The following is a 13,235-nucleotide window of genomic DNA, read 5'->3' as shown; positions in this document are numbered from 1 at the left end:
TATTACAGTAGTCTAGCTGGCTAAATGACCAGTGCTTGGGCCAGGCTGGTGGCTGTTTGGAGAGAAAAGGGTGGATTCTAGCCCACTTTGGACTCATAGTCTAAGTAAGAAGGAGTAGAATTTAATCCCCATTTAATAGCTGAGAAAACTGAGGCACAGAAAAGTAACAAAGCTACATAAACAATTGGCAGAGAAGCCAATACCACAGTTATCATCATAATGATTATTTTATTCTCCCAATATTCCTGAAAAGCAGCATGGTGGGGCCCAGGATTATTACCCCTCTACACACCATTTGAAAGTACAGGAAACTAAGGAAGAGTGGTTAATTTTCTAAACCAAGCACCCAGACCTCTGACTGGTTACTGAGGTGCTTTCTGGTAGTTACTAAGGTGCTTTTTTTTGTGGGTGGGGGTGGGGGTTGGGGGAGCTTAACTCCCAGTTTAATTTAGTAAACCCAGGCAGGGAAATGGTTCTGTCAGACTCCACCCCCGCATTTCCCAGTGAGAGGGCTAAGAATCTGGGAGCAGATCCAAGGAGGGACTGAATCCAGACAAACGACCATTTGCACTGTTTTAAAAACTGTTTTCAAATGGTGGGCTGTAGCCCAATTGACTTATCACTCAACCAATCGATGGTATTTATTGAGGGTTTACTATGTGTGCAAAGGCCAATGTTTTCAGTCACGTCCAGCAGCCTGGAAGAGTTAATTCTGCTTCCTTAAAGAGTCCAGCTCATTCTCCTATGTTCCTACTTACCTTGCCTACCCACTACTTTTCTTCCTGCCTAACTTCCTTTCCACATTGTACCCTATCCATCCACTCACCCACCTAGAGAAACTAACACAGAGTAGGGCAGCTTGTAGGGAAGCCCCTTTAATAGCCCACAATCTTTCCAAACAGAGCCCGATTTAAACCACCTCCTTCCCTCTCCAGGCTCCCCCCTACCACCAAAAAGTAGTGAAATGCCTTTAAAAAGGTTCATTATTATTGAATTGCAAATCAATGCACCATCCAGGCCTTTTCTTCTCATTCTTTCCTGCTCCAAGCCCACACCTGGCTGTTTGAATGAAAACAGCTTTCAGAGAGTCAGAGTAGGTTTAAATAACCTCTCTCTCCTTGATAGCCATCCATCTCCTTGAGGGTTCAGTAGTGAGGGAGCCAGAGCTGTCCCTCAGCTGCAGAGAAGAGGAGCTCAGCAGAGAGTGGAAGGCAGCTGGGATCTGGGGCTGGAGCCAGAAAAGTGTGGGTCCTGGTTGGAATTGCTCCCCCATCGTCTTAGAAAATTGCGGTCTTAGAAAAGTCACTTTCATCTTCTGGCGCCCTTGGGTATCCATCTGTGAAGCCTAGAGGCGGGAGCCAAGGAGGATGAATGCCAAAGGTTTTCCACGGCCTGGAGAGGGTCAGCTGAGTTGCTCTGGGGAATGTCCAAGGGGGTATTTCAGGGACTCAGGAAAGTCTTCTGGGAGGCAGGATGGATTTTAGGGGCAACCTAGTGACTGGGTTGATGTTGATGGAGCCAGGGAATAAAGGGAGACAAGGGAAGCAAAGAGGAAGCATGATTTTTTTAATGCTACTTGTTAAGCACTTACTACATGCCAGGCACTATTCTAAGCTCTGGGATAGAAAAAAAAGTCATCAGGTTGGACACAGTCCATTTCCCACATGGGACTCATAGTCCCAATTCCCATTTTACAGAGAAGTGAAGTGACTTGCCCAAGGTCACACAGAAGACAAGTGACAGAGCTGGGACTAGAACCCAGGTCCTTCTGACTCCTAGGTCTGTCCTCTATTCACAAGGCCACGCTGCTTCTCAGTTGGTTAAAGGGTAGCCTTCCTCAGTTCTGGTCCTAATGGTAAAACACAGATAATGGGTGACTGGATGAAAGGGACTTCCAAAGAAATCAGAAGGGCACCAAGGAATTTGAGAGGCAAAGTATTTTTCATAGAATTGTTGAATTTGTCACTCCATTGTTATCATCAGGCTTCCTCATCTTCTCCAGGGTTTAGCACAATGCTTGGCACATGGTAAGAGCCTAATACTAACAATAATAACAACAACTATTATTATTACCAATGTGGAGCCATTGGAGTGCTGAGAAGATGAGAGCAATGTAGTCAGAATAAAGGATTAGAACTACATCTAGGAGCAGCTTGGCTTAGTGGAAAGAGAACCGGATTGGGAATCAGAGGACCTGGGTTCTAACTTCTGCTCCTCCGCATCGACTGTGTGACTCTGTTTCTCTGTTACCTCATCTGTAAAATGGGGATTGAGATTGTGAGTCCCACTTGAGACATGGACTGTGTCCAAACTGGGTAGCTTGCATCTACTCCAGTGCTTAGTACAGTGGCTGGCGCACGGTAAGTGCTTAACAAATACCATTAAAAATACGTCCTTAGCAGCAGCAACAAGGATTGATGGTAACAAGATGGGGGTTGGAGCAAGGGGAGAGGGGGCAGATTTACCCTCAGGGCAAATGGAGAGGGCAACCTTAGTCACCAGCCAGTGGGGGTCACTCACTGGGAAGGGCACGGAGCTGGTGTGGGGAAGGGGGTTCACACTGGGCCACGTCCCCTCTTGGATTACTTTGGCTTAATTCAAGCAGCAATGTCTGGAGCATCAACAGTTGGAGCTTCGAGGAGTCAGCCCCTTTGCCTGACTCCTTCCACTCACCCACAAGGTCTTCCCAGGAGCACAGCTTGGGAGATGCAGGAGAAGGTTGGGAAGGAAGGAGGAAGGGGAACCAGGGTAGGGACAGCTGTCATCTTATCCCTCAGATAAGAGCAGCCCTCATTCCCAGGGAGGGAGGGGAGCTAACCCAGAACAGCTGTGTTTATCAAGAGGAAGGGTAGGGTACAGGAGGCAGGGGGGAAAAAAAGAAGTGATAGGTTTGTCAACAGATGGGAGGAAAGCAGCAGAGGTCAAGAAGAATGCTAAGGGGATTCCAAGCCCAGGGGAGTGAGAGAACTGGTGAAATGTCCACGCCTTGGTACTCGGTGACCTCTAAGCTGTAAAAGCCAGAAAGCTCCTTTTCACCCCATTTCAGTCCACATCGTCTATCTACAGAAGCAGTGTGGCTCAGTGGAAAGAGCACGGGCTTGGGAGTCCGAGGTCATGGGTTCTAATCCTAGCTCCGCCAGATGTCTGCTGTGTGACCTTGGGCAAGTCACAACTTCTCTGACTTTCAGTTACCTCATCTGTAAAATGGGGATTAAGACTGTGAGCCCCACGTGGGACAACCCGATCACCTTGTATCCGCCCCCCACCACCCAGAGCTTAGAACAGTGCTTTGCATGTAGTAAGCGCTTAACAAATGCTATTATTATTATTACTATTATTATTACTCATCTAACAGTTCTCTAGCCTGTAAGCTCATTGTGGGCAAGGAACTTGTCTACCAACTCTGTCGTACTGGACTCTCCGAAACACTTAGTACAGTGCCCTGCACATAGTAAGCGCTCAATAAATACCACTGACTGATAAATACTACAGATTAAGAAGGAGGTTTTCCCCAAGCATGGAACTATAACTCACTCAGTCTAAAAAGCTCAGATACACCAGGGATCACCCAGAACATTCAAGACAGTAAGGGAGGGGCTGTACAGTTCATTCACCGCATCCATATTCCTGATCCCTTCTAGTCACTGGTTTCCCAGATCCCACGTAGAGCCACGCGATGAAGGCTCACCATGAGACCAAGATATGCCAAGAAATGGGGTGACCAACTTCACTGAACCCCATCTGCTTGTTCCTCAACTAGCCCCAGTCTCTTGCTTTCCCTTTGCATCTCTCTGGGTCCATCTCTTCTGTCTCCCACCACACGGAAACCGAATGAAACACGCCTTGCCATTCTCTTCCACCTTTTTTTTCTTTTTATGGTATTTGTTAATTGCTTACTGTGTATCAAGCACTGTCCTAACCCCCGGGGTAGAAATAAGGTTATCAGGCTGGACATAGTCCATGCCCCCCATGGGGCTCATATCTTAATCCCCATTTTATAGATGAAGTAACTGAGGCACAGAGAAGTGACTTTCCAAGGTCATACAGTAATAAAGTGGTGGAGTCAGAATTAGAACCTACGTCCTTCTGACTCCCGGGCCTATGCTCTATCCACTAAGCTACATTGCTTCTCACATAATGCCTTTTCCTGGATCTGCCGGGGAATCCATGTCAGGTTGCACTCTCCACCTCTGTTGGGCTTCTCCGATCTCAATGGTAGGGATTGGTTAGGAAGGAAAGAATGGGGCTAGGAGAAGGCTGCAAGATGAGAAGCAGCATGGCCTAATGGATAGAGCACAGATCTGGGAGTCGGAAGGACCTGAGTTCTAATTCTGACTCTGCCACGTGTTTGCTGTGTGTCCTTCGGCAAGGCACTTAACTTCTCTGGGCCTCAGTTACCTCAACTGTAAAATGGGGTTTAAGAGACACAGGGACTGTGTCCACTCCAATTAGCTTGTCTCTACCCCAGCACTGAGAACTGTGCTTGACACACAGTAAGCACTTACAAGTACCATTATTATTATTATAAATTAGGTGCTGCTAAATCAATAAGGCAGTGAAAATGCTTGGAGCATTGAACTCTTCTGCCACGTGTCTGTAGCGGGATTAAACTTTCATTCATTCTTTCTTTCAATCATATTTATTGGGGGCTTACTGTGTGGAGAGCACTGGACTAAACGCTTGGGAAAGTACAACACAAGAATAAACAGACATTGCCTGCCCACAACAAGCTTACAGTCTAGAGGACTGTAAACCCAGCCAGTGGCCTTCCTTACGTGATTTCATTGTTTTGATCTGTGATGTCCACTCGGTCAAGAAACCAGCCTGGGCTGTTGCCAGAATTGTCATGGCGAATTCTCAGCTTCTTCAGTGGCCCCAGGTCAATGGCATTGATGGTAAAGGTGTCCACCTGCAGAAAGTTCCGGGAAAGTGCATAGTACAGGAGCTCAATGCAATGTGTTCTGCCCAGAGTAAGCACCCGATAAGGGATGTGTCCATTTATTGTTATATTGTACTCTCCCAAGTGCTTAGTACAGTGCTCTGCACACAGTAGGTGTTCAATAAATATGACTGAAAGAATGATAAATACCACTGACTGATTGAAAGGCAAAGGTAGAGCTCTCAGGTGGAAAACACCCTAATTGCTGCCCCCAGACAAATGCTGGGAATTTCATGTTAAAGTCTGAGTCTCCTGGGATTAGTAAATCAATCAATCAATCAAGGGCATTCACTGGACAGTTGATGTGTGCAGACAGCACCAAAATAAGCTCTTGAGAGAAGAAACAGAGTTGAGGGACACAATCCCTGGGCACAACGTGCTTATGATTTAGAAGACCATTCCACTCAGTGGTATTTACTGAGCACTTACTGTGTGCAAAGCACTGTATTAAGTGCTTGAGAAAGTACAATAGAACCTGGGTTTGAATCCTGCTCTACCACTTGCCTGCTGGGTGACCTTGGGCAAGTCATTTAACTTCTCTAGGACTCAGTTTCCAGAACTGTAAAATGGGGGATTCTCCCTACCTCTTCTCTCTTCTACCTCGATTGTTTCCTACCTGATTAACTTGTATCTAACCTAGCATTTAGAACAGTGCTTGACAGATAGTAAGCACTTAAAAAAAATTAAAAAACAATACTGCAGAGTTGATAGACACATTCCTTGCCCACTAGAAGATCATATTGTCTAATTGTATTCCTTTGCCTCCCCTGCATTTCCCTCCATCAAGGCCATGAGATCCTGAAATCAATTAATCAATGGTATTTGTTGAGCATTTACTGTGTGCAGAGCACTGTACAATACAGTTGGTTGGCATATTCCCTACCCACAATCATCCTTCCATCAAAATTTCAATCTAGCATGGACACTAGCATACGCTACAGATAGAAAGAAGGAGGAAAAGGAGATATGGACATGAGGATTAAACAGGGTAAATAAGATATGTGCAAAATTGTCGGGGAAGTTTCGAATACTTTAGATGGTACACAAGTCCTAAACAGGCAATAGGGTGGGGGTGAAAGCAGGGAAGATTAGAAATTAATTTTGGGAAGGCCTCCTGGAAGAGATGTGATTTCAGAGCATATCTAGACTATAAGCTCCTTGTGGGTGGGGAAGGTGTCTACCAAGTGTCTAGTTCAGTGCTCTGCCCACAGTTAATGCTCAATAAATACCATTGTTTATCATCAGTTGATTTGCAAATGGGGAGAGCTGTGATCTGTTGAACTGGAAAATGAGAGAAAGATCCAAGCAGGGGAGAGAATGTGCAAAAGAAGTCAGGAGCAGGAGAGATGAGAATAAGGTACAATAAGCAGGTTAGCTGGAGAGCAATGAAGAGTGAGAGAGTAATAGAAAGTGGATCAGTAGGAGAGAGATGGCTTATTGAGTGCCTTTAAAGTCAAGAGTTTCCGCTTGATGTGGAGAAGAATGGGCGACCATTGGAGGCATTTTAAGGGTGCTGATATTTGTGCAGGATGACACCTTAGAAAAATGATCCTGGGAACAGAGTGACCGCCATGATGGGCCACAGTGGGTAGGGAAGTCAAGGCAGGTTGTAGTCAAGGCCTGGTCTGTCATGGTAGCTGTCTGGATAGAAAGGAAGGTGTGGATCATGAGGAAGCAGTGTGGCTTAGTGGATAGACCATGGGCCTGGAAGTCAAAAGGGCCTTCATTCTAACTCCTGCTCTGCCACATGTCTGCTGTGTGACCTTAGGCAAGTTACTTCCTCATCTGTAAAATTGGGGATTAAGATTGTGAGCCCCATGTGGGATAGCCCCTACCCGATTTGCTTGTATACGCCCCAGTGATTAGTACAGTGCATAGTAAACACTTAACAAATACCATTAAAAACAAAAAGTTGTGGAGGAAGAAGCAACAAGATTTGGCAACAATGTGAGATCCCACAGGAGGAGAGAGATTGGGTCTAGGAAGGGTTGGGGGGCAGGGGGAAATAAACAAATCAATGGTATTTATTGAATGCACTGTGCACAGAGCACTGTACTAGGCACTTGGGAGAGGCCGGTATAACAGCTGGTAGACAGCTTTCCTGCCCACAATGAGCTTACAGTCTACAGTGGGAGAAAGACATTAACATAAATAAATTATGGCTATGTACATAAGTGCTTTGCACATAGTAAGTGCTTAAAAAATGCCATTATTATTATTAAGTGCTGTGGCACTGAGGGAGGGAGTTAATAAAGTGAGAAGATCCAAATGCAAGGGTGATGCAGAAAAGAGTGGGGGAAGAGGAAAAAAGGGGTTTAGTCAGTAAAGGCTTCTTGGAGGAGATGTACCTTCGATAAGGCTTTGAAGGTGGGGAGAGTGATTGTCAGATCTGAAGAGAAAGGGTGTTCCTGTCCAGAGGCAGGATGTGGGTGAGAGGTCAGCGGTGAGAGAGACAAGATTGAGGTACAGTGAGAAGATTAGCATTAGAGGAGTGAAGTGTGCAAGCTGGGTCGTAGTAGGAGAGCAGAGAGGAAAGGTAGGAGTGGGCAAGGTACTGAGCACGTTAAAGTCGATGGAAAATAATCTCTGTTTTGTGGGGAGGTGGATGCGTGGGGAAACATGGACAGCAGAGTGACGTGTGGACTGGAGTGAAGAGAGACAGGAGAGAGAGAGAGGGAGGGAGGTCAGCAAGGGGTCTGATACAGTAATCAAGGCAGGATAAGATAACTGCTTGGATTAACGTGGAAGTAGTTTGGATGAAGTGGAAAGGGCAGATTTTAGCATTCTGATGGTTGAACTGACAGGATTTAGTAACATATTCAATATGTGAGTTACTTGAGAGAGATGAGACAAGAATAACCACAACGTTATGGGCTTGAAAGACTGAAATCTGCACAATCACATGTGAAAAGGATTCAAGGGGAGGGCAGGAAGCAAACGCATTACCTGCCCCTCTTCAAATTTGTTCATATTCTCAGATCTCCACAGAGGCCGCTCGCCCGTGTCTCCGTACTCCTCTCCATAGATGTTCAAGAACACGTTGGCATCCGTCCCGGCGTTTGGCACTTTCCCGGTGATCACCTGGACCTCGTAGCTGTTGTCTGAAACATATTGGGATGGGGATGGAGCAGAACCCCAGGAATGACCCATCGGGGACCTAGACATCCACTGGCCGCATGCCTGAGTGGACTGCCCACTGCGACACGCTCGCTCCCAAGCCCACGTCCTCCCCAGGCAACCTCCTGCCTGGACGGTCCTCTGCCTCCTCCCCCTTAGACAGCAAGCCCTGAGTGGAGAAGGGCCTGGGTCTTACCCTATTGTAGTGTACCTACCCCAGCACTAATTACAATGTTTGGTGCTTAGCAAATATCATCATCATTATTATTAGAAGGTCCTCCATCTCTCCTCCTGCCTCTGCTCCTATTCTCTCCTCACATCCCTCTTCCAATCTCTCCCTCCTCCTTTGCTCCCACAACTCTCGTTTCCCCCATAACTCACCGTCCCCAGTGGTTTGGGGATTTTTAAATGGTATTTGTTAAGCACTTACTATGTGTGCCAGACACTGTACTAAAGACTAGGGTAGGAGCAAGATAATCTGGTTGCACCCAGTCCATGTCTCACAGGGGGCTCAAAGACTTCATCCCCATTTTACAGAGAAGGTAACTAAGGCACAGAGAAATGAAGTGATTTGCTAAAGGTCACAGAACAAAAGACTGTGAGCCCTTTGTTGGGTAGGGACTGTATATGTTGCCGACTTGTGCTTCCCAAGCGCTTAGTACAGTGCTCTGCACACAGTAAGCACTCAATAAATACGGTTGAATGAATGAGTGGAGGAGCCAGGATTGGAAACCAGGTCCTCTGACTCCCAGGACTGTGGTCTTTCCCCTAGGCCATGCTCCTTCTCAGCATTCCTACCCCTTCCTCCCTCCACAGGAGTTAATCTACCCCAGCACCTGGGCCCTGACCCTCTTTTTCGGCCCCAGCTTTAGGGGCCTCAAACAGAGGTCCCTCTCTCCATTCATCCAAGCCACTCTGACTGCACTGGGGTGGCTTGTCATGGGGGGCAGGTTCCTAGGGGTGGGGGACCATCCATGCCCCTTCAACTCTGAACAGTGCTCCATGCAGCCTCACATACAAAGAGGAGAAGCAGTGTGACCTAATGGGGAGAGCATGGGCCTGGGAATCAGAGGAGCTTGGTTCTAATCCTGACTCCACCACTACACTGGGGAAGCAGCGTGGCTCAGTGGCAAGAGCCTGGGCTTTGGAGTCAGAGGTCATGGGTTCAAATTCTGACTCAGCCGCTTGTCAGCTGTGTGACTTTGGGCAAGTCACTTTACTTCTCTGGGCCTCAGTTACCTCCTCTGTAAAATGGGGATTAAGATTGTGAGCCCCACATGGGACAACCTGATCACCTTGTATCCTCCCCAGCACTTAGAACAGTGCTTTGCACGTAGTAAGCTCTTAACAAATACCAAAATTATGACTATTATTATTATTATTATTACACTGCTGTGAGACCTTAAGCAAATCACTTAACTTTCTCATCTGCCAAATGGGGATTCAATACCTGTTTTCCCTCCTGCTTTGACTGTGTGTTCCATGTGGGACAGGGGCTGTGCCAGACCTGATGATCTAGTATGTATCTCAGCACTTAGTACAGGGGTTATCATATAATAAAGCAGCGTGGCCTAGTGATAGGAGCATGGGCCTAGGAGAGAGAAGGACCTGAGTTCTAATTCAGCTCTGCTACATGTCAGCTGTGTGATTGTGGGAAAGTCACTTCATTTCTCTGTGCCTCAGTTACCTCAGCTGTAAAATGGAATTTAAGACCGTGAGCCCTGTCCAACTCGATTTTCCCCACCCCATGGTTTAAAAAAGTGCCTGGCACATAGTGAGCACTTAACAAATGCTGCAATTATCATTATTGTTAATACCACAATAATTATTTAGCAGAAGCTTCTCTAGGATCATGAGACTGAGGGTAACTCTCCTCTGCCAGGAGGTTGGGAAATGGGATAAAGGAGGCAAAAGAATAGTGCAGGGGGAGCCCAAAAGCCAGACACTGCCCCTGTCCCCAGAGTGGGGAGTTTTCGGTCACCAGACATGTCTCTGAACTGTGTTCCTCACCCCTAGTCTGGCCACAGACTACGGACAGAAGCTTACCCTCTGGGCCCGGCCTATTGGCCGGCTCCAACTCCACAATCAACTCCTTATCATCTTCGTCCCTGGCCAGCCAGCGGTGGGCTTCAAACTTGTACACATCAATCACCTCCTTAATCCCCGGTCCAAACTCCTCTTCCACCTCCTCCTCCGATGAGGACGACGATGACTCTTCCTCTGAAGACTCCTCCTCCTCCTCTGAGCCCTCCGCTTCCGAGTCCTCGTCGTCACTCGATTTTTTCATCTTCTTCTTCTTCTTCCTCTGCTGCTTGGCTTTCAGTCTCTCTTTCCTCCTCTGCTCCCTCACCCGCTCCCTCTCCTTGGCCTTCCTCTTCTCCTCCTCGGGGTTTGGCTCCACCTCCTTCAGTACCAGCCTCTTGAGCACCACGGATTCTACGAACCAGCCACTGCCGAAGCCCTCCCCAGTGTGGCCCAGACGCACCTTGTAGATCTCCCCCACGTCTGCGGCCTCCAGCTGTCAACGAAGCAGAGACAAATGCCCTGAAGAGTGGCTCACCGGACCCCCAGGGTAGTCCCCAAGCTCATTCTCCCATAGCACTTCATATAATAATAATAAGAAGAATAATTTATATATAGTAATGCCTGTCTCCCTCTCTACACTGTGAGCAGGAAATGTATCTGTTTATTGTTATAGTGTACTCTCCCAAGTGCTTAGTACAGTGCTTTACACACAGTAAATGCTCAATAAATGATTGAATGACAATAATTATGATGATAAAGATGATAATAGCGATAATAGTGATTATAACTGTGCTATTTCTAAAGTGTTTACGAAGTTCCAGGCACCTTACTGAGCACTGGGGTGGGTACAATTAAATCAGGATTGACACAATCCATGTTCCTCATCAATCACTGGTATTTATTGAGCACTTATGTGCAGAGCACTGTTTTAAGTTCTTGGAAGAGTACAATACGAAATAATTAGCGGACACATTCAGCCCACAGTGAGCTTACAGTCTTCACCTCCAGTTTACAGATGAGGTAAGTGAGGAACAGAAAAGTTCAAGGACTTGCCTAAGGTCACACAGCAGACAAGTGGTGGGGCTGGAGTCTATTCGTTAGGCAGTGCCACTTCTCTAGCTATAATTTATTGATTTACATTAGTGTCTGTCTCCCCCCTCTAGACTATAAGCTTGTTGTGGGCAGGGAATGTCTACCAGCTCTATTTTATTGTACTTTCCTGAGCACTTAGAACAGTGCTGTGCACACAGCAAGTGCTCAATAAACATGATTGATTGCTATTCCCAAAGTGGGAACATTCATATTGCACCTTTGTAGGCATTCCCCTGCAAAGATTGTAAGGCCCCTGAGGGTCAGGGACTGTATCTAATTTGCACCTGTGTAATCTCTCCCAGCTATTAGTAGAGTGCTTTGCATAAAGTGCTTAATAAATATTATTTCTATTACTACTACTATTGCCCCCCACCCCAAGCCTCTCCTCCAGCCCCACCTCCACTGAGAAAAATGTGGCCTAATGGAGAGATTATGGAAATAGGAGCAGCATAGCTTAGAGGACAGAGTTCAGGCTTGGGGACAGAGGACCTGGGCTTTAATTCTGCTCTGCCAGTTACCTGCTATGTGATTCTGGGCAAGTCACTTAACTTCTCAGTTCCTCAGTTTCCTCATCTATTAAATGGGAGTTCAATTAGCTTATTTTCCCTCCTACTTAGATTGTGAGCCTCATGTGGGACAGGGACTGTGTAAGCACTTAAATACCATGATATTAATAATAATAGCAGTAACAACAACAATAAGAGTAGTGTGAGTCACAGTTTCAAATCCCAGCCCTGCTACTGAGCTGCTGTCACCCTGGCCTCTCTGGGCCTCAGTCTCCTCATCTATAAAATAGGAATGACCATGCCTAACTGCCTCTCCCTCATATCACTATTTAAAGGCTTATGAAATCTGAGACTCTGCTTGTAAAAGGGAACATAAAATTAAGAGGAATAATGCATAAACTGTCCCAGAACACATTTCATGGAAACAACAAAGATATGCCAGAACAATGACCTGCCCAACAATCAGACTCAGGAATTTGGAAGGCCGAGAATCAGGACATGAAGGCAAATGTCATGTGAAATACACTGAATGGAAAGGGGAGAACTGCAGAGAAATCTGACAGGTGTTTAGTCACCATGGGAAAATTGAAATATAGACTATTTTAGAGATGAGATCAACTTGACATATGAGTCTGTTAAGAGAGTAATGCATAAAAGTAGAATGTGTGAAGGGGTTTTTTTGTTTTTCTATTTTTAAAACCTACTGGGTTTCTTCAAATGAATGGTATGTACAGACTTCGTTTTAACCTAGAGGGAAGAGCGTGTGACACAGAGGCAAGAGACCTAGCTTCTAGGCCTTTCTTGGCCACTTGCCTGCTGTGGGACCTTAGGCAAGTCATTTAACTTCTCTGTGCCTCAGTTTCCTCTTCTGCAAAATGGGGATAAAATACCCTTTCTCCTTATATTGTGAGCCCCATGTGGCACAAGGACCATGTCTGATTTCATTATCTTGTGTGTTAAACTTCAGGGTTTAGTACAGTGCTTAGCATATTGTAAATGCTTAATAAGTATAGTCATTATTATTATTATTATCTGTTAAAAACGTTATATCTTGAATGTATTTAGGCATATGCACATTAAAAATTTTCAAATAAAAATTATTTGGGACAAGAGAGAAAACTAATACTAAAGCTCCTTGGGAAATGGAAATTGAACAAAAATTAATTAATACTATGAGGAAGACAACAACAATGATGATGATAATAATAATAATAATGGTATTTGTTAAGCACTTACTATGTGCCAAGCACTGTACTAAGCTCTGGGGTGCATACAGGATAATAGGGTCCCATGTTGGGCTCACAATCTAAGTAGGAGGGAGAACAGGTATTGAAACCCTATTTTGCAGATGAAGGAACTGAGGCACAGAGAAGTGATTTGCTCGAGGTCCTCCAGCAGGCTAGTGTCAGAGCTGCTGGATGGATGACAACTCAATCATATTTTTTGAACAGTTACTTTGTGCTAAATGCTTAGGAGACTACAAAGTAACAGAGCTAATAGCCAGATTCCCTGCCAACAATGAGCTTACAATCTAGAGGGGGAAAACAGACATTAAT

General features: G+C 45.8%; 1 protein-coding gene across 2 annotated transcripts in view; it reads right to left on the bottom strand.

The window, feature by feature from the left end:
* The window catches only part of LOXHD1 (lipoxygenase homology domains 1), a 260,830-nt gene that overhangs the window by 115,504 nt on the left and 132,091 nt on the right, over positions 1-13,235 (bottom strand). Inside the window, exons 1-3 of one of the 2 annotated variants that reach the window (XM_038744102.1) lie at positions 10,103-10,343; positions 7,886-8,040; positions 4,776-4,909 (exon numbers count right to left, since the gene is read on the bottom strand). In XM_038744102.1, the coding sequence (XP_038600030.1) occupies positions 4,776-4,909; positions 7,886-8,040; positions 10,103-10,343 (530 nt within the window). Of the gene's footprint in view, positions 1-4,775; positions 4,910-7,885; positions 8,041-10,102; positions 10,344-13,235 lie in introns of those variants that run through there. The other variant, XM_038744101.1, reaches the window with a different exon arrangement.

Source organism: Tachyglossus aculeatus, chromosome 3 (genome assembly GCF_015852505.1).
Source record: "Tachyglossus aculeatus isolate mTacAcu1 chromosome 3, mTacAcu1.pri, whole genome shotgun sequence".
Lineage (NCBI taxonomy): Eukaryota > Metazoa > Chordata > Mammalia > Monotremata > Tachyglossidae > Tachyglossus > Tachyglossus aculeatus.
This window is presented reverse-complemented; position numbering and strand designations above follow the sequence as displayed.